This window comes from Magnolia sinica, chromosome 4, assembly GCF_029962835.1.
Source record: "Magnolia sinica isolate HGM2019 chromosome 4, MsV1, whole genome shotgun sequence".
In the NCBI taxonomy this organism is placed as follows: Eukaryota; Viridiplantae; Streptophyta; class Magnoliopsida; order Magnoliales; family Magnoliaceae; genus Magnolia; species Magnolia sinica.
Window position 1 is genome coordinate 47,535,308 of NC_080576.1, and position 22,337 is coordinate 47,557,644.

A 22,337-nucleotide genomic window follows, 5' to 3' on the forward strand; every position below is an offset into this window, starting at 1 on the left:
AGACTCGCGCAACTTGCAATCCACGCAACTCCTTTGCACTTAGTGCAAATTTTCATGTTCTAAAACTCCGATGAATTTTTTTCTAAATCTCAAGTCTCCTCATTTTTCTTAAAACCTTATATTTGGTCTTATAATTTTTATCCCTCACTCATGAAACATTCAAAGGCTTCGTCTTCAAGAAGAAGGGATCCTTCATCCTCTTTGGAATTTAAACAATCTTCCCAACATACTTAGGATTGCATACAAATCAATGAAGAAATATTGAAACTTCGCCACCTTCTGTGAGCAACATAATTACCATCCCTATAAATTTGCGATGTCATTGGTCAATTTTGTATAACGAACCACCCACTTATCGAAGCAGCCTCGTCTCTATAGACAATTGGATCATGAGGGAACCAAGGATTCTGGAATGACGTTTAGAAGGGAATGAATCTTGTAAAAAAGTTGGCATGATATATAAAATGTGATTTTTTCGTCCCTATTATAATCCTCATTAGCCATTTCTGACTCATTTCTTTAAAACCGCTTAGCAGTATTTCTTCAATAGTCGTATACCCTGGAAAACAGATGACTTTCTAGCTAAAGGTCTTCCATCTCCTCGAGATTTCTATAGTGCTTGGGCTCAGACCATTACTCGAAAACATACTTCCATTCTAGAATAGATTAACCTTTTCGATGCAATTATAGCCACATTAGAACATTTCTATGGAGATGTTTCTATCTTCAGGGGTTTTCTCAATCACTAGTCCCCAATCACTAATTCATTTCACCTTCCTTTGGGCGAAATGAGCATCACCTTATGGGATCTTCTCTACATAGCAGGTCTCCCTATCATTGGCAATATCTTTAATGCTTATATCCCTTCAAACGAAGAATTCTCTCTTGCCTCTATGGAAAATAGCAAATCTGAGATTTCAAAGACCACACTTGAACTCTTCAGAAAACTGGACAACTTCCCACAGCCCGTGCACATTAATTCTCTTAAATGGCTAGCTCATTTTTCTCGAAGACTATGGTATATATTTCTCCTTCCTGCTTTCTATTTCCATTACCTTGGTCTTGTATATATTTATGTTGGCTTGCCTTAACAATCATATCTTTACCTTGACAGCTTCGCAGGCCATAATCATCAAGAACTCAAGACCATTTGTGAGAATATTAAGAGCACCACTGAATACAGTTATTCCTACGAATTAGCTCTTTTATAGCTTATTGTTTGAGCTTGGTAATATTTCCTGACTTGGAACAAATTGATGTCATCAGACCGTCTCTCTTTGTAGTCACGGGTGTAATGGTGGAGGGTCAGAAATATTCACTAGTTCCTCTAGTTCTGTGCTCTCTGTATCATGCTTTTGGGGATGTCATCTCTGGTCCTGGAGATTCAACGATCAAATCTTTTGCAGTTTGTGCTCCCTGACACTTCTTTATAGCCTGGCTAGGAGTATACTTCCCTTAAACTTTTGCTGACTCTGGAAGAGCATATTCAGACCCTCATTGGCTCCCTCTTCAGCATTATCAACTAAGGAGGATGATTGAGAAGTTGAATGGTTGGGTCACTCGAAAGATAGAGGATAGTGATCCTATCGACTTTTAACAATTCCCGTTCACCAGTCATCTAGAAGGTATAGAAGTTGTTGATGACAATTCCATCTTTTTTTTTGGTGAGCATTCATTTCTTATTTCCATTAGATTCGGTACTCTTCTGCTGAGAGAAGGTAATACATTCTGGCGCGAACCATATTATTCGAGTAGATTTGCTCGTCAATTCGGATTTGATCAGACTGTACCAGAGACCTGCGACATCGTTACAAGAGCCATGAGAAGTTGTGGTATCAGACCATATAATTGGGCTTCGATATGGAGGCAGCTTTTAAATGTTAATACTGGATCTCATTTTATAATTCCTAGCTATGATTATCCAGTCCATACTTCTTATCCCTGGATGCGTTGGTGGGCTCACTAATACTACCTGACACATAGATATTATCCAGTAGACCATGCCATATGTATTCTTCCGCCGCAGCTAAGGAGTTATCAGGAAGACCAAGGCATAGGTTATTCTAAAGAGACAAATCATTCCCCCTGTCCAGGTCAACTTTGTGTAAGAATTTCTTCGGAAGATATTATTTATGATGTAAAGCCCGCTGATACCCTTGAACGATGGATAACTTTTAGTGTCTCTTTGAGGAATTCGGAGAATATATTTGAATTATTGAACCTTTCAGATGAAGATGATGATTCTTCGCGATTTCATCCTCCACTGCCTTTAAGAATTTTGTGGGACGATTCATCTTCGTTGTAAAGACCTCACAAATCTCATTAGAAAGGTAAACATATTGTGATTAACTGATAGTTATTTCAAAAGGCTGAACTTTTGAATAGAATACTGCAACGTTTCCATTTTCTTGACATTGCTATAATTGAAAAAGAAAATATGACATTATGTATTTCTTGCAGTAATTTCTTTAATAATCCATCTATATGGGAGAAGGAGCATATGCATTTGTAGAGTTATGCCCTAGTTCGAAGCTCATAGTCATATCTCCTTTGATGATTGATGCTAACTTTTAATCTAATTAACTCTAACAGCATCATATACAATTTAAACTTTGGCAGGCATAATTTAAAGAAATGATCAATTTTTGTAAGCATATTTAATAAGTACATGCTAACACAGTAACAACCTATGTATGACTGTGAGTATAGCATCACCTATATGGTATTTTAAATGGGTGGGACTAAGTTTCTATTTTAGTTAGCCTCACACATAGTTTAAGCTCATGTGTAGTGGAGTGATCACAATTTTTCAGACTCGTAAGTAGTTGTAGTTAGGTCTTATGCGAATGGCCTTTATAACTCTCTAGAGTTCACTGGGCTTATCGCAGCTGGGGATTTCACAAACGCGATCCATCAGAGGGGCCCAATGAAGCTACCAGGGCAGTGAACTCAGCAAGTTTTATGCACAAGGTTGGCCACAGTAACTCTCTAGAGTTCACGGGGCGCACAAGGCTACCTTAAGGTACCAAATCCAAGGCCGTTAGTCCATTAATGAGGGGTCATCTTGCTTCAGAGACTTGCTCTCATTAGTTACTACTAAAATCAAGCCATAAATTTGGGGAGTCATCTTGCTTTAGAGACCCACTTTTTCTTCATCTGCAAGGTCAGACCCATTCACGAGAGGGCATTTTCTCATCAACTCTTGTGACGATGTCGGAAACTATACACACGGCATATGTCTTATGTGATTATTTCATCAACTGCCCACATGGGTTCATGTGAAGCTCTTTACGAGCTTTTTAGGGCAATAGACTTCTCACTGCTGCCCGAATAACGTCATTGTATCGCCATCGCCAATGATAACACTTATACGTAGTTGGCTTCCCTATTACCGTATTGATGGATCGCCATCATTATCGTAGGACTTACACATTGTTGGCTTTATAATATTATTCCACTACCGTAAATGATGAATCACCATTGCCGATAATATTTGTATGTAGTTGGCTTTATAGACATGTCGAAAGTAATAAATCGAAATTGATACATCGCCATTGCTGATGATATTTGACAAAAAAAATTTATGGTTAGAATAATATATCAACTTGGTGGTAATATTAATTTTGATGAATTTAGATAATGAAATGGCCTTCATGTCAGCAATATGACGATGTCGATGACGGCTTTTAACGATTTAATGATAATGATTGTTGCTTTTCATTTGGTGATAATTGTTGGCACTTGGTGATAATCATTGGTGCTTGGAACTTGATATAATCGAAAGTCTGCATTTTATTCATTGCATAGAGAGGAATACACAACATTGACTTTTAACGCTTGTTTTTCTTTTTTTTTTCTTCATTCTGCTTGTCTTGCCCCCTTTTGATTGGGAAGTATTGCGTTGTGAATCTTTTGAATTAAAACTTTGTGCATTTTTAAGGACGATGTATTTTTATGAAGCGAGCATTAACTTGTATACTTGTCCATCTTGATCTACTATTCGATAGGCCCCATTGGAATACACTTCGAATGTTATGTACAGACCATCCCATTTAGGGTCAAATTTGCCCCATGTTCTACAGGTGATCACTATTAGCCTTTTTAACATCAGCACCATATTGCATTTCTTAAAGGAGCGATGCTTGACTTTCTTATCAAAGGCAGCGGAGATTCTTACCTGATATAATTGTAATCGTTGTTGGGCCATTAGTCGCTTTTCATCAAACAAATCCAATTCTACTAGCCTTATTTTAACATTTTCATCATCTGTGATTGACTGATGTACTACTACTCTGAGCAACACAATTTGCGCTTCAATGGGGATAACAACTTCAACCCCATAAACCAAAGAATATGGTGTAGCTTTCGTAGCAGTACGATGAGTAGTTCGATAGGCCTATAGAGCTTTTTGCGACTTCTCATCCTAATCACGCTTATTTCCCGTGACTGTTTTCTTCAATATCTTCATAATTGTCTTATTAAACGCTTCGGCTAACCCATTGGCCGATAGATAGTAAGGCGTTGAAAATGAATGCTGGATATCGAATTTTCGGCATAATTTCTCCATACCTTTGTTCTTGAATGGAGTTCCATTATTAGTGGTGATCCTCTTCGGGATACCATGGCGGTATATTATTGCATGTCGTATGAAATTTATGAATCCTTCTCTTCAACATTTCTTAGTGCAATAGTTTTGGTCTACTTTGAGAAATAATCTGTCACTGCCAAAATGTATTGTTTCCCTTTAGATGACAGTGGATTTATGGGGCCGACAACATCTAGCCCCCAGGATGTAAAAGGGCCAGGAAGTCACTCATTGATGAAGATCTGTAGGAGCTACATGTATGACGTTACTGTGTATTTAACATTCATAACATCATTTTGAAACATCATGGGCCAGTAATATCTCATTTGATGTACCCGATGAAACAAATTCCTGCCAGCCTGATGAGCCCCACATTCACCTAAATGAGCTTCTCGTAATATTTGATTTGCTTCTTTCATATCCAAGCATCTTAGCAACATCTCATTATATGACTTTCTGTAAAGCACTTCACTACACATAACAAATGTTTTTTCTCTTTGCTTTATCTGCAACTGTTGTGCTAGATCCTCTGGCAAAATATCATATTTGAGATAATCTACGAAAGGCTGGCGCTAGTCGTCTATCGTAATTCCAAACATGACACGGGAAGTGCTTCAGATATTTCATTAACATCTTCAGCGGACAGTAAGAATCTTCTTTCTTCAATTGTTATTTGAAGAGGACTTTGATTAGAACAGGTTAAGGTTGCAGCCAAATTAGCTAAAGCATCTGCCCTTGCATTTTCTGATCACGGTGTATGCTTGATTTCAATGTCCTGAATTTGCTCCAACAATTGTTGTGCTCATCGATAATACGGTAGGAGCTCTTACTTTCTTATTTCAAACTCTGTCATCAGCTAGTTTATTACCAACTTGGAATCGTCGAAGATTCATAGTGCTTTTATTTTCATCTCCCGAGCTATCTCCATTCCTATAATGAGAGCTTTATATTCAGCTTCATTATTAGTACATGCCGTACCCAATGTAAAGGAATATGGTAATAGGTCACCCTGAGGAGTAATGAATATCACTCTAGCACCAGTTCCTGAAATCTTGGAAGCGCCATCGAAGTACATTTGCCACAAATTAAGAGGTTCTATCATCATTACCTGTTCATATGGAAAATCATCACTGATTGTTTCATTATCTGGTACGGGGTGAGCTGCTAGGAAATTTACTACTGCTTGTCCCTTCACTGCTTTTGCTAGTTCGTAAGTGATCGTATATTCTGAAAGTAGAAGCATCCATTTAACCAACCTCCCCGATAGCATCGGTCTTGTCATCAAGAACTTTATAGGGTCCGCTCGTGAAATCAGGATTATATCATGGGAAAGTCAATAATGTCTTAGCTTCTGTACTGCAAATATCAATGCCAGGCATACTTTTTCGATGGGTGAGCAGTTGCATTCAGTGCCTATCAGAGTTCTACTCAGATAATATAGCGTAATCTCTTTTCCTTGTTCGTTTATTTATGCTAGTAAAGCCCCTAATGAATTTTACACCGCAGAGATAAAAAATGAGGGGTTTGCCTTTCGCAGGAGCTGCTAGCACTGGGGGTTATTTTAGCAATTCTTTAATCGAATTGAACATATTCTGATAAGCTTTGTCCCAAATAAATTATGCTCCTTTATTCATCAGATGAGAATGGCTGACATCTTCCTGCCAAATTTGAGATAAAACGGTGAATGTATGCCAACTTTCTTTACAGACTCTTTAATTCTTTTAACGTTTTCGGCGGTGGCATCTCTTGAATGGCTCTAATATTTCCCGGGTCAATTTCAATTCCTCTGTGCCTAATGACAAAACCAAGAAACTTTCCTAACGAGACACCAAAAGCACATTTAGACGGATTCATTTTTAGTTATTTCTTTCTGAGTTGACGAAATAGTGAAGCTAAATGTTTGTGATGTTCTTCATGATCATTTGATTAGACTACTAGGTCGTCCACATAACACTCGATATGCTTATGCATCATATCTTGGAATATATTCTATATCGCTCTTTGATACGTTGCGCCAGCATTCTTGAGACCAAGTGGCATAACTTTATAACAATAGATTCCTAGAGTTGTTCTGAATGTCGTAGCTTCCTCATCTTCTGGAGCCATTCTTATTTGGTTATATACAACATAACCTTCCATGAAGGACATAACGACATATTTAGTCATACTGTCAATTAATAACTCAGTTATCGGCAACGAAAAGTCATCTTTTGAGCATGCTTCGTTTAAATCTCTGAAGTTAACACATACTCTAATTTATCCACTTTTCTTTTTCACTGGGACAATGTTTGATATCCATTTAGGATACTTGACTTCTTTGGTAAATTTGAGTTTAAATCCGACTTTAATTAGTTTATTTACCTCTTCTCCAATTCATTCAACATTGCCAACGGTAATAGGTTCACCACGGATCCATTATCAAGCATTATTTGTTTGATCTACCTGCCATGGACTTGGCCTATGACCATCAACGACCTATTGTACTCTCTATCAAAAATTAGATCATCATGGGAGAAAGAAATGATTGGCATGTAATTGTTTCGTTCTTCGTGTTCCATTTATGTGAGTAATGCCTTTTTGACATTATTATCGGATAGGGCTTGAATCAGGCTATGTCGGGAATCTTTTGACAATTGCAATGCGTCATACATGCTTAGTCGAGCCGGTATGCCTTTCAGATGACTTATTACATTGTATAATACCTTCTCAATCTTATTCTTTTCTTCTTCTCTATTGCTACCATGGTATTCCTCAGATGTTTCTCCTCTCATTATTTCAACATTATGTTTTCGGGGACTTTTTATTCTTTTGCCCGAGCATAACATGATTACTCTGACTTCACCTGTCCGTCTTAGCAGGCGATTGTCGTCCATTTCTCTTCCTTTTTTTTATAAGCGGCTTCTTGAACAGTTAATACACTCACTGTCACTTTGTTGCAACGACTGTCAGAAAAAATAAAAAAAATGTTAATTAGCATTTATTTGCAAATACACTCTATCCTAGAGATGAAAGCAACGATGTTCCCATCGAGAGTCGCCATTTTGACATCTTATGAGACGTCAAACAATGGTGAGATTCTTCACCTTATTCCTCAGTCAATATCAAGTAAAATAGAATTCCCCAGTGGAGTCACCATTTTGTTTCGAACATAAATGAAAAGTATTTAATTGGGGGAACTATCTTACTTAATAATAACAAAGAGAAAGAATAAAGAGAATAATCATCAAATTTATACCTTCTGAATTCATCACATCCTTTTGATCTTTTGATTCTAGGATAGTGTTTTTATAAAAAAAATACAAATGCTGAAACAGATTCAAATATAAATTTCGGCAGCATTCTGGCTCATATCATTCATGTCTCAAAAAAAGATGAGTTGTGCGGATCTTCTCCATGCACACATCTTCCTTCATTAATGTAATAAAGGAGTGCCAAAAGTCCCTTGAAGAATTTAGGACAACTTGAAACATTCCAAAAAATGAGCATGATACAGCCTTGTAGAGTATTCGCGCAATTCCTCCATGAGTTATGCCGGCTCGCGCAACTCATAAAGAGTGGCGCGGCCTGACCTTCTTCCCTCTCTTTCTTCTCTCTCTAATACCTGTCAAAGGTATTGGTCTTTTAGAAAATCCAATCCCTCAAATGAAGGGGTAGGAGGGTATTTATAGGCTTCCATACATGTGAACCCTCAAATCATGTGTTGTGGACCCCACTTCACACCACTTCACAAGCTCCAACCCAATCGTCCCTTCTGGGAGTTGCGCGGGTCGGCGCAACTATGATGAGTTGCACGGTCTCACGCAACAAGCTCCCATCGCAACTTGTAGTCCGCACAACTTGCTTCTTCTACAATTTACTTCAGTTTCTTTCCTTCAATCTTTTTCTTTGATCAATTTTAATGCTCCAACAATGCTCTTTCCATTCTGCATCTATATGTTTGTCACTTCAAATTTGATTTCACCACGCTTCCTAGTCACTTTCCCTTTTCAACTTCTTCCTTCGAAACCTTTGCTTATAATCTTTATTTCTATAATGGTTGCCTCTTTGTCATCCGCTCCCTCTTTTGATTAAAAACACATAATGACAGTAATGGATTTATTTTCCAGAAAGTGTACCGACGACATAATCTTTAAAACTCCTTTGAACGAAGAAGCCTTCTGTCTTAGCCTGATATTTTCTCTAAAAATTTCAACCAAAGAACTTCAACCTCTAGATCCCTTCTTCCCGATCTACCCAGGGGAAGAGATTCTTATCAGAACTAGATCCATTCCTGATGTGGCCAATGTGTTAAAGATACCGAGGACATGGCTGAACCCCTTTTGAAATGGAATGAATGGTTCACTCTAGTGTTGTCTCAGTACGAAGGTATGTGGAGGGATACTGGGATATATGAGTGTATCAAACTCTCTCTATCTCTAAATATCAAGTTAACTAATCCCTTCTTCTTTCTCTAACATCATTCTAAAGCACTTTAACCAATACCTTCTGTCATGCCCCAAACTCAGAAACCGGGCTCACAAAATTCTCGATCATCGAATCTGGTGCCGACAGCCTCCATAGAACCCCATTCCCGGCTCCTGACACCTATTTACCAGGTTCCAATCCTAGGATCCTACAAGAAGGATTTCTAACATCAATTTGATTCGTAATGAGCATAACCATAAGCATAACCCACGAACAATAACCATAAGAACACCATCACAAAATCTACTATGATAAAAAACTTTAAGGTACAATGGTATGAAGGGAAATACAAGACAATAAAGCTAAAATTCTGGAAGCTCTGCAGCACGCTCCTGCTCCAAAACTGCTACTGCCTAGCGTCGCCTATACGCAACGGTCGTGCATAAGCTTATAGAAAACTTAGAGGGTGGTGAAAGTGTGTGCATATGATAGAAATGCAAGGTTATAGTATCAGAGTAATGCAGAAATGCCGGTAAGTCCATGAATGTCATCAGCCGTACTAAGGCTATGCGATGCAAGGCATGAGTGTTATCGGCCATATCAAGACCATGCAATGCAAGGAATGAATGATATCGGTCATACCAAGGCCATGCGATGTAAGATGTAACTCAAGCACACCAGACCTCATCTGAATCCATATGTCAATGCAGCTCATCGCTGGAGGATCAAATATTAGTATAGTCCTTACTTTGGATAATCATCGGGGTCTAGTACACTCTGCACTAGCTTGCCGCTCTTATCCGAGCGCACAACTAGGTTAGTAGAAGAGACCTCACTATCTACCTACCAATATCGGGCCTGACTCGTCGATAGCAGACTTATTCCTTAAGCTGGTCAAACTTAACCTAGAAATTGCCCCCTCACTCAGGCGGGTAAGGTCACACCCCTTTTCAACTGACCACGACACAGTGGGAGACATGACCTACTGGTATACGGCCCTCGTGTGCTCATATATTTACTCGGTCTTGACGTTGGAGTCATCCTCTGGTACCATTGGGTTTAGAGATTTTCACCCAGGGACATCTATGACGCCCCAATGCTAGTAACAGTATTTTCGGTGTCCAATCCGACCATCCACGATGTATCTGTGGAGGCTATGACCCTGATCTCGTTAGGGTATACAATAATTACAATAACACAAATACAAAGTACATGAGTCACGCAATCCAATCATGCATCAATCCTGCGCATACCGTGCGTTCATGTGGGATGACTCCCCCTATCAGAGAGTCACATGAACCACCTGTACTATGGCATATGCAATGGCCAATCACATCTCATAACAAACATACAGATGATGCGTATGGGCATATATCGTGATGTTATGCTGTCACAAACTCATAATTGGCAACGGTAGCTGGTATCGGCAATCGGCACCGATAATCGGCATCGAAATCAACTTCAATGCAGGGCGGCGTCTATAAATGGATATCTGATGATGGATCAACCAAAATCAATGGGGCCCAAGCATTTGGGTTAGCCCACTACTGAATAATGAGAATGGCCCTAACAAGGTCTAAAGGAAGGTCACAATGTGGGCGTCCAACTATCATTGCCCATCAATGTAGACCTTTAACCAACATTGCTCCCAAGGAATGACGCTCATAGGGCCAATCGTATAATGGTCCCCCAGCCTCATACAAGGGCCAAATATACATGATCACGGGCCTCGCTTATGGGGCATATACACATCACATTGGGCTTCACTCATGGGCCAATATATATATATATATATATATATATATATATATATATATATATATATATATATATATAACATCAAATGGGCTAAATCAGATGGGCCGAATCAAATGGGCCGAGTCAAATGGGCCGATTCAAATGGGCCTAATCAATGGACCGAATCAAACGCCCCAAATCAATGGGCCGAGTTAAATGGGCCGATTCAAATGGACCGAATCGAATGTGTCACGCCCCAGACTCGGTAACCGGACTTACAAGGAACCCGATGGCCGGTTCTGGCCGCAACAGCCTCCGTAGTACCCCATTCTCGGCTCGTGAGGTAGGTTCCGATCCTGGGATCCTACAAGGAGGATTTTTATAATAGTATAATCATTTCTAATGCGAGCATACCCAAGATCACAGCAAGTACATCTGAGAATAACAAAGGCACACATCACAAAATTCACTAAAAAATTGAACTTTTACAATCATCAAAAAGGTCCAAAAGGACATACATGAGAATAAAAGGAAAAGAGAGAGAAATTAGCAACACTAGAGTCCTCACTGCTCAACTCTACTCCACTCTCTACTGCTACGGTGCCTACCTAGAGTCTCCTGCATGCATCAATTCTGCATAATCTTATAGAAGCTTAGAGGGTGGTGTAAGTGTGTGACAATCGTGCACAGAAGAATAATAAGATGTATAAGGAGAGAAGCATAATCAATGAACATATCACTAGTCTTACCAAGGCTTACCATGAACGCGATGCAATAAGTAATGAGTGCTATACCAAGGCAATGTATGAAAGGGGGAGGGGGCTTGTACAGCCAATGCTAATGCGATGCAAGTAATGTCAGTGCTCATATCCAAACCATAAGTCAAGTACATTTTCAATCATAAGGAAATCACCGGGGTCCATTACACTGCTGAATGACTGCCACTCTGCAGACCCCGCACAGTCAAACGAGCGTAAGAGACCTCACTACCCGCCTGTGGACAACCAATCACCAACAAGGACTGAAGGTAGTGGACTCATTTACGAGCTGGTCAGACTCAGCCTAGCAATGCCTCCTCACACCAGACAGGTAAGGCCACACCCCTATCCAACCGACTACACGACAGTGGGAGTCGCGGCCTAACGGTATAAGGCCCTTGTGCGCTCATGTATTCCACCCGGTCACGGCGTTGGAGCAGATCCTTGGTACCATGGAAGTTTTAAGAATTTCACCCATGGGCATCCTATGCACCCGGTATGCTCAACTAATATTTTCGGTGTCCACACATATGGCCATCCACGAATACCCCTATGGAGGTAAGGCACTGATGAAGTAAGGGTGGATACCCACAAGCTATGCAATACCAGATGCATGAATCACACAATCACCTATGCACCAATCCCAAGCATCCATCTCTCGGGGAGATACCAACATGTCCTACATAATGGCATAACCATGGCCAATCACACCTTAACCAAGCATGCATATGATGCGTATGGGAATAAGCTATGAAGATGAATAGGGGTGCCAATGAGGTGAAGATGAACTTTCTACCTAACCATGAAGGGTCTAGGTACTTAACCAATTCTTCATAAGGAATACAACCTCTAGTGGGGGCCCATATACCTCGGGTAGCCCACGAGACTAAGGACCTAGACTAAAGACCACGAGACTAATGGTATAAGCCCAAATAGATGAAACAGGCCTAGCAAGAGTCTATGGTGGGCCTTTAATCACCCATAGAAGCCCGTGGGCCTACCTTAGGGCCACCAATGTGGACATCCAACCACAATTGGTCCCCAAGAGGTAGCCCATCTTTAATTGATCATGGATCAAGGCCCAAGGCCCACGCAACATCAGAAATAAGAAACGGGCAGCCATAATCATATCACAAATGCTCATGTTGGGCTTCAGAAAGGCGGCCCAAGGCCTATCTACAACATGGGTCCAAGGGAAACACACATAGTCCAACCCATATATATTGCTATGGGCCCATAGGGGAAAGGTTAGGGCCCAACATAAAGGCCACTAATCCCATATATTGTGGTGGCCTAGTGAGCAGCCCATTGCTCAAACCACATGGGCAAATGTCATGCTCTTAGTCAAGTAAGTTGGGCCTACAACCCGGCCCAAGTATTAAAGTTGATTTGGTGGGCAACCAAGGGCCCACCTACTTGTGTAATCCAGCCCACTAACCCAATACAATAGTATGGTAAAAATGGCCCAAGAGTTCAATGGGCCTATCTGGAAAGTTCTAGCCCAATTGGGCCTAAAGAATTCAACAACCAGCTACATCCATGGACCCGATTAAATTCAACTATGGTGGGCCTCAAAAGTGCATTTATCAAGCCCAACATTTAAGGAACCAAAGGTATAAATTATTCTCTCTAAGATCTTCACAATGTGGTGGGCCCCACTCCTCAAAATTTCAGCCCAAAGGCCAATCATAATTATAACAAGTTGCTGGATTTTTAACCCAACAGGTTTATGGGCTTATTGGAGTCCAGTAATTGTTTCATTTGATTCGGACATTGGCCCAAGTGGTCCAGCTATCAAGTCAGAGGGCCCCACCACATAGGGTTACATCATACTACATAAGGGAATAGGTGGGCCACACTGCTAGACCAAAGTCTAGCAGGTAGCCCATATGGGCCTGGGTATTTGGCCCAAACTGACCTGAATTTTCAGGCCGCACCACAGTCAGCTCGATTGTCCGTTAGGTCTAAAATTTTGTAGAGTGACACTTCTATAGGTGGGTCACATCGCAGGGATGGGTAGCCTATGGTGATATAAACTATGTTGCTAGGCTAGATTAGGGATGGGTAGTGTGTGGGTGGTCGGTGGTGTAGGATTTGGGGGTTTCGGTAGTGTATGGGTAGTGTGTGTTGGAATTTGCACAAAAGAGGGTGGCCACCTTAAAAAATGTGCCCTCCACACTAGGTGGGCCACATGATCATACTCAAAGGCTATAAATGAGATGCACATAACTTATGATCCACACATCGGATGGACACACAAGACTCATCGTTGGAACCGCGGCGACGATGCGGTCACAATGACATAGGTCTCAACTCGATCTGAGTCGGGTCTTCACGACTGGGCTCACGGATGACCGCAAACACTATCCAAGGGTTACGGGTCACCGGGATTCGACCGGTAGGATCGCGGGATCAAGATGGACGGAATGCATACTCACACACACATATGCACACCTGCGAACTCGGGTCGGGTCTCACAACCCTCCCCACCAAACAAGAAATTTCATCCTCAAAATTGAACAATCTAAGACAAAATAAAAGATAAAACACCACCATCATATAGCAATCATCATATAAGGAAGGCAATACAAACAATCATATATCAATCAATCATTAAACAAATGGGGATAATATTCTCTAATCTCGGCCTCGCGTTCCCAAGACGCCTCGGCCTCTGAATGATGACCCCATTGCACCTTCACCAAGGGAATGACCTTGGTCCTGAGGACCTGCTCCTTCCGATCAAGGATACGAATCGGCTGCTCAATATAGGAAGCATCCTCACGGACCTCAAGTGGCTGCCAATCAATCACAGGAATAGTGTCTGACCCACATCTCCGTAACATAGAAACATGAAACACGTCGTGGATCACAGACAACTCAGGAGGTAAGGCAAGCCTATAGGCCACAGCGCCCACGCGCTCGGTAATCTCAAAAGGTCCGATGAATCTCGGGAAGAGCTTGCCCTTCACACCAAAGCGAACCACGCGTTTCATAGGCGAGACCTTGAGATACACCATGTCCCTGACTGCGAACTCGAGGGGTCGACGCCGACGATCAGCAAAACTCTTCTGCCGGCTCTGAGCTGTGCGCATCCTCTGCCTGATAACATCAATAACCTCTGACGTCTGCTGCACAAGCTCGGGACCTAAGAGACGACGCTCTCCAACCTCGGTCCAATAAGTAGGAGATCTGCACCGTCTGCCATAAAGTGCCTCAAAAGGAGTCATGCCGATAGTTGCCTAATAGCTATTGTTGTACCCGAACTCGGCGAGGCGCATATGATCATCCCAACTGCCCGTAAAGTCGATCACACAAGCCCTGAGCATATCCTCAAGGATCTGGTTGACCCTTTCGGTCTTTCCATCTGTCTGCGGATGATATGCGGTGCTGAGATGCAAAGTGACCCCCAATGCCTATTGAAAACTCCTCCAAAACTGAGATGTAAATTTTGAGTCTTGGTATGAAATGATCGAAACGGGGATGCTGTGCAGTCTCACTATCTCCTCAATGAATATCCTCGCTAATCGGTCAATAGACCAGGAAGTACATATTGGAATGAAATGAGCCGACTTCGTTAGACGATCAACCATAACCCAGATGGTATCATGACCGCGTTCAGTCCTCGGCAAACCTGCGATGAATTCAATGACTGCAAGGGACCAGGGGGTCTCTGATGATCGGCCTTGACACATTGGCATGTGTCACACTCAGCCACAAAACTCACAATCTGGCGCTTCATCCCCTGCCAGAAGTACTGCCTCCTCATATCACGATACATCTTCGTGGAGCCCGGGTGGATAGTAAGTCTCGATCGGTGTGCCTCGGTCATCAGATCCCGACGCAACTCTGGAACGTTCGGGACACACAATCGGCCTCTGAAGCGTAATCCACCATCGGAACCAATCTGCCAGTCTGACTGCTCCACGGATGTAGCCTCTGCTCAGTACTCCTGAAGTGACTCGTCCGTCTGCTGAGCCTCGATCACCCTGGTCACTAAGGAGGGTTGAATCGACAAGCTCGAAAGCTAAACATTGGAAGACTGCAGACCAAACTCAAAGTCAAACTCTGACACATCCTCAAGCATTTGCCACTCACGCACCATCATCTGTGCCACCAGGCCTCGTTGCTGGCAGTTGAGTGCATCCGCCACCATGTTTGCCTTGCCCGGGTGGTACTGAAGGTCAAAATCATAGTCTTTCAGCAACTCAATCCATCGCCTCCGTCGCAGGTTCAACTCGGACTGTGAAAATAGATACTTCAAGCTCTTATGATCTGAGAAGAGCTCGAACCTGGCCCCATATAGATAATGCCTCCACACCTTCAGTGCGAAGACGACTACTGTAAGCTCTAAATCATGAGTGGGGTAGTTCAGTTCATGGACCTTGAGCTGGCGTGAGCAATACGCCACTGGCTTCCAATGTTGCATCAGTACAGCACCCAAGCCAACTCTGGAGGCATCAATAAAAACAACAAAACCCTCACTCCCATTAGGAATAGTGAGAACAGGAGCAGATGTGAGACGGTCCTTCAACTTTGTAAATGCCTTCTCACAAGCGTCACTCCAGACGAACTCGACGCCCTTCCGCGTCAACCGGGTCAGCGGTGCTGCAATACGGGAGAAACTCTCGATAAATCGTCAGTAATATCCCGCTAGACCAAGGAAGCTGCGAATCTCGGACGCGTTCATGGGCTGGCCCCACCAACGCACTACATCAACCTTCGAGGGGTCCACAGCGACACCCTCCCTCGTCACCACGTGACCGAGGAACTTCATCTCCTCCTGCCAAAACTCACACTTCTCCAGCTTCGCATACAGCTGGTGGGTACGGAGGGTCTCAAGCACAATCCGCAAGTGCTCAGCATGGTCCTCTCGAGTCATCGAATATACAAGAATATCATCAATGAATACCACCACGAACTGATCAAGGAACGGCCGAATAACCTCATTCATCAGCTGCATGAATATAGTGGGCGCGTTGGTCAGTCCGAATGACATGACCAGGAACTCGAAGTGACCATAACGTGTCCGAAAAGCTGTCTTCGGAATATCCTCCTCTCGGACCCGAATCTGATGGTAACCAGAACGTAAGTCTATCTTGGAAAAATACTGTACACCCTGCAACTGATCGAACAAGTCATCAATACGGGGAAGCGGGTATCAGTTCTTGATGGTGACTCTGTTGAGCTCACGATAATCTACACAGAGTCGCAATGAACCATCCTTCTTCTTCACAAACAATACCGGGGCTCCCCAAGGTGAACTACTGGGACGAATGAAACCTAACTCCTGAAGCTCATCCAACTGCTCCTGCAGTTCCCTCAACTCCAACGGTGCCATCCGGTAGGGGGCCTTCGAGATGGGCACAGTATCGGGTACCAAATCAATCTGGAATTCCACCTGCCGACGTGGAGGCAAACCCGGGATCTCCTGAAACACATCCGAGTACTCACAAACAACTGGTAGCAGCTCAATATTCTCTATCACAGAATCCTCAACGACTAAAGCCAAGAAACTAGATAACGACTCTCCTCTGGGCTCAGCAACGAACTGAAACACTGGCAAGCTTGGAATGTGAAACGTAACCGTCTGCGCGGCATAGTCTAAGATGGCACCATACTCCGCAAGCCAGTCCATACCCAGAATCACATTAAAACCTGACATCTGCATCATGAACAGATCGGCAGGAAGGAACATCTCGCCCACTAACACCGGGCAAGGAGGACAGCGAAGGGTCAGCATCATAGACTTCCCTATGGGAGTCGAAATAGTCAAAGCCTCAGACACGGACTCTGATGGAATACCAGTCCATCGGTAAAACTGCTCGGCCATAAAAGAATGAGAGGCACCAGAATCAAATAAAATATGAGCAATACAGGAAGAAACAAGAAGAATACCCTCGACTACTCCACCGGTCGATGACTGCGGGTCCTGGCCTGGCGCCTGCTGCATAGAATAAAAGCCACCCTGAGCTGGTAGGGGAAGTAACCTGAAAGACTGAGGGTCCTGAGTCTGTGTCTGCTGGGCTGCGATACATACTGGACCCAGGGACCGGACATGCGGATATCCCCTCTACTGGTGCTGCGGCTACTGCTGTTGTCGCTGCTGAGGAGGTTTTCCTGGCTGCCTCTGCTGCTGAGGAGCCCTAGGAACGGCGGGTGGAAGCTGAGCTCTCTGCTGCTGCTGAGGAGGACGAGGAGGAGGCAACTGCGGTGGCCTCTGCTGCTGAATGGGGAGAGGGCACTCACGCCTGCGATGCCCAGCCTGTCCACAGCCGAAGCATACACCAGAAAAGGGGCCGAAAGATGGTACTGATGACGATGATGAAGCTACTGTCCAAACCGTAGGTTGTTGAAATCCTGACCTGCCCCTCCGTCTCTGCTGACGGTGCTGCCTAGAACTGCCGGCTGGTGCCATCCTCTTCTGGTCTCCACCGGAACTCTGCTCTCTCGACCTCTGGGTCATAGCTCAGTCCTCCTCATAAACCAATGCTCGATAAACGACCTGGTCAAACGTTTCCAAACAATGCCCTACCATATGACTGTGAAGGGCAGGACGCAAACCAGTCACAAAACGACAAGCCCTCATCTTCTCATCGCTGGTGAGATGAGGAGTAAATCTAGATAAGGCCAAGAAATGGGCCTCATACTGAGATACGGTCATATCACCCTGCACTAGGGTCTCAAACTCGATCGCCCGCTGGATCTGAACGTGCTCAGGGAAGAACTTCTGGTTGAAACAGACCACGAACTCCTCCCATGACCAAACAAACTGAGGTCCGACTATCCTAGATACAGATGACCACCAATGGCGGGCCTCACCCTGAAGGAGATAGGTCGCATACTCTTTGACCCGCAGGACACTGAATAGTGTAAAAAATCCTCACAACCTCAGTGCGCCAAGCCTCGACGGCAGAAGGGTCAGGGTCACCACTGAACCTCAGGGGATGATGCTGCCAGAACTCTCGAGCTATCGCACTAGCTTGTGGCAAATCAGACTGCCCAGAAACCTTAGTGGTAGTAGGATGACGGGTCTGCAATGCGGTGGCAACAAGCTGCATCAACTGTTGAAAATGCTCAGCTCCTATAGGTACTGTCGGAAAGGTAGGGGTGGCACTCGCCTCAGGCGGAGGCACGGGTGCGGCCGGAGGAGCAGGAGCCTCAGTAACTGGAACAGCAGGCTGAGGAGAGGGAATAGGTGGGGGAACCAGAGCAACTGGAGGTACGGGTGCTATGGGCTCAACTGGAGGAACAGGCCGGATTGGGACCTCAGGAACCTGATCCTTAACAACAGGAGCAGGATGGGTAACTCGGGTGCCTCATCCACGGGCACCATGACCACGGACGCCACGACCAATAGTGCCACGACAACGGGTGCCACGTCCACGCGGCATAATCTACAAAATAATGATGACGCAAGGAATCAAGACAATTACAGGCTTAATACGGAGCGAAAGGAAGGATCTCGGGACACTACTTGTCTCATGTTCTTAGCAGACCTGCGATGTTATCCTTAGTCATTCCAGAATTACTTGCTATGCTCTGATACCAACTCCTGTCACGCCCCAGACTCGGTAACCGGACTCAGAAGGAACCCGATGGCCGGTTCTGGCCGCAACAGCCTCCGTAGTACCCCATTCTCGGTTCCTGAGGTAGGTTCCGATCCTGGGATCCTACAAGGAGGATTTTCATAACAGTATAATCATTTTCAATGTGAGTATACCCAAGATCACAGCAAGTACATCTGAGAATAACAAAGGCACACATCACAAAATCCACTAAAAATTTGAACTTTTACAATCATTCAAAAGGTCCAAAAGGACATATATGAGAATAAAAGGAAAAAAGAGAGAAATCAACAACACTGGAGTCCTCACTGCTCAACTCTACTCCACGCTCTACTGCTATGACGCCTACCTAGAGTCTCCTGCACGCATCAATCGTGCATAAGCTTATAGAAGCTTAGAGGGTGGTGTAAGTGTGTGACAATGGTGCATAGAAGAATAGTAGGAGGTATAAGGAGAGAAGCATAATCAATGAACATATCACTAGTCTTACTAAGGCTTACCATGAACGCGATGTAATAAGTAATGGGTGCCATACCAAGGCATTGTATGAAAGGGGGGGAGGGGGGCTTGTACAGCCAATGCTAATGCGATGCAAGTAATGTCAGTGCTCATATTCAAACCATAAGTCAAGTACATTTTCAATCATAAGGAAATCACCGGGGTCCATTACACTGCTGAATGACTGCCGCTCTGCAGACCCCGCACAGTCAAAGGAGCGTAAGAGACCTCACTACCCGCCTGTGGACAACCAATCACCAACCAGGCCTGAAGGTAGCGGACCCATTTACGAGCTGGTCAGACTCAGCCTAGCAATGCCTCCTCACACCAGGTAGGTAAGGCTACACCCCTATCTAACCGACTACACGACAGTGGGAGTCGCGGCCTAACGGTATAAGGCCCTCGTGCGCTCATGTATTTCACCCGGTCATGGCGTTGGAACAGATCCTTGGTACCATGGAAGTTTTAAGAATTTCACCCATGGGCATCCTATGCACCCGGTATGCTCAACTAATATTTTCGGTGTCCACACATATGGCCATCCATGAATACCCCTGTGGAGGTAAGGCCCTGATGAAGTAAGGGTGGATACCCACAAGCTATGCAATGCCAGATGCATGAATCACACAATCACCCATGCACCAATCCCAAGCATCCATCTATCGGGGAGATACCAATATGTCTTACACAATGGCACAACCATGGCCAATCACACCTCAACCAAGCATGCATATGATGCGTATGGGAGTGGGCCATGAAGATGAATAGGAGTGCCAATGAGGTGAAGATGAACTCTCTACCTAACCATGAAGGGTCTAGGTACTTAACCAATTCTTCATAAGGAATACAACCTCTAGTGGGGGCCCATATAACTGGGGTAGCCCAGGAGACTAAGGACCTAGACTAAGGACCACGAGACCAATGGTATAGGCCTAATTAGTTGAAACGGGCCTAGCAAGGGTCTATGGTGGGCCTTTAATCACCCATAAAAGCCCGTGGGCCTACCTTAGGGCCACCAATGTGGACATCCAACCACAATTGGTCCCCAAGAGGTAGCCCATCTCTAATTGATCATGGATCAAGGCCCAAGGCCCACGTAACATCAGAAATAAGAAACGGGTAGCGATAATCATATCACAAATACTCATGTTGGGCTTCAGAAAGGCGGCCCAAGGCCTATCTACAACATGGGTCCAAGGGAAACACACATAGCCCAACCCATATATATCGCTATGGGCCCATAGGGGAAAGGTAAGGGCCCAACATAAAGGCTACTAATCCCATATATTGTGGTGGCCTAGTGAGCAGCCCATTGGTCAAACCACATGGGCAAATGTCATGCTCTTAGTCAAGTAAGTTGGGCCTATAACCCGGCCCAAGTATTAAAGTTGATTTGGTGGGCAACCAAGGGCCCACCTACTTATGTAATCCAGCCCACTAACCCAACACAATAGTATGGTAAAAATGGCCCAAGAGTTCAATGGGCCTATATGGAAAGTTCTAGCCCAATTGGGCCTAAAGAATTCAACAACCAGCTACATCCATAGACCCGATTAAATTTAACTATGGTGGGCCTCAAAAGTGCATTTATCAAGCCCATCATTTAAGGAACCAAAGGTATAAATTATTCTCTCTAAGATCTTCACAATGTGGTGGGCCCCACTCCTCAAAATTTCAGCCCAAAGGCCAATCATAATTATAACAAGTTGCTGGATTTTTAACCCAACAGGTTTATGAGCTTATTGGAGTCCAGTAATTGTTTCATTTGATTAGGACATCGGCCCAAGTGGTCCAACTATCAAGGCAGAGGGCCCCACCACATAGGGTTACATCATACTATACAAGGGTGTAGGTGGGCCACACTGCTATACCAAAGTCTAGCAGGTAGCCCACATGGGGCGTCCCATATGGGCCTGGGTATTTAGCCCTAACTGACCTGAATTTTCAGGCCGCACCACAGTCAGCTCGATTGTCCGTTGGGTCTAAAATTTTGTTGAACGTCACGTCTATAGGTGGGTCACATCCTAAAAAAATTTCAGAATTTTTGAACGCTTAAAAATATTTTAATTTATTTAAATAAAATATACTATCCAGAAAATCGGACTGATCTGGACACCATATTGTAATGGGCCGGTCCAGCCACCACCATGGTGTGTACAGGTGTCCATTGGCCCCCAAATTTTGTAGGTAGGTCCTAACATGAGTGAAACACCCCTATACAAAATTTTATAATTTTTGAATACTCATAAATATTTTAATTAAATTAGGAATTTCAATCTGTCCAGGAAGAGATGTTGCTGTCCATGCATTGTTTACCTAATAAGGTGGGCCCAACCTTCATCCAAGAGGGGGAAAATGGAGGTTTAGTATTTTCTTCATAAAATAAAGTAAGGTGGGGTTCATAAAAGTGGCCCATCCTTCAGAGAAACCAAGCTGAAGTATATGTTTTCCCTCCATACATGTGGGTTGGACAGCCCAACAAGGTGGACCGCCCACCCTTATGGGCCTCCGTTTTGGGTACCATATCATGGGCCATCTGAGGTATGACCCGTCACACCTCATGGTGGGGTCCACACCTTCTCATTACAACCCATACTTAAAAAGAAAATAATGGCAATCATAATCCAAAAATCCATGCCAAAGATTGAACATGACAATCAATGCAACAGTCCAGGTTTTTGGACAGCAATATATGGCTGGACACATCAGCCTATATTTCAATAATCTCAGCCATAAAAAGGGTGTGTGGCCTTCCTCAGTGGGCCCCACATAAGTCCAGATCACATA

The 22,337-nt window shown here is 43.7% G+C and overlaps 1 protein-coding gene across 1 annotated transcript in view; it reads right to left on the reverse strand.

Annotated features, from left to right (window-relative positions):
- Positions 1-5,855, reverse strand: part of LOC131244139 (short-chain dehydrogenase reductase ATA1) — a 28,701-nt gene extending 22,846 nt beyond the window's left edge. Inside the window, exon 1 of the mRNA XM_058243791.1 lies at positions 5,564-5,855. Coding sequence (XP_058099774.1) covers positions 5,564-5,855 — 292 coding nt within the window. The remainder of the gene's footprint in view (positions 1-5,563) is intronic.
- Between the last annotated feature and the right edge of the window lie 16,482 nt (positions 5,856-22,337).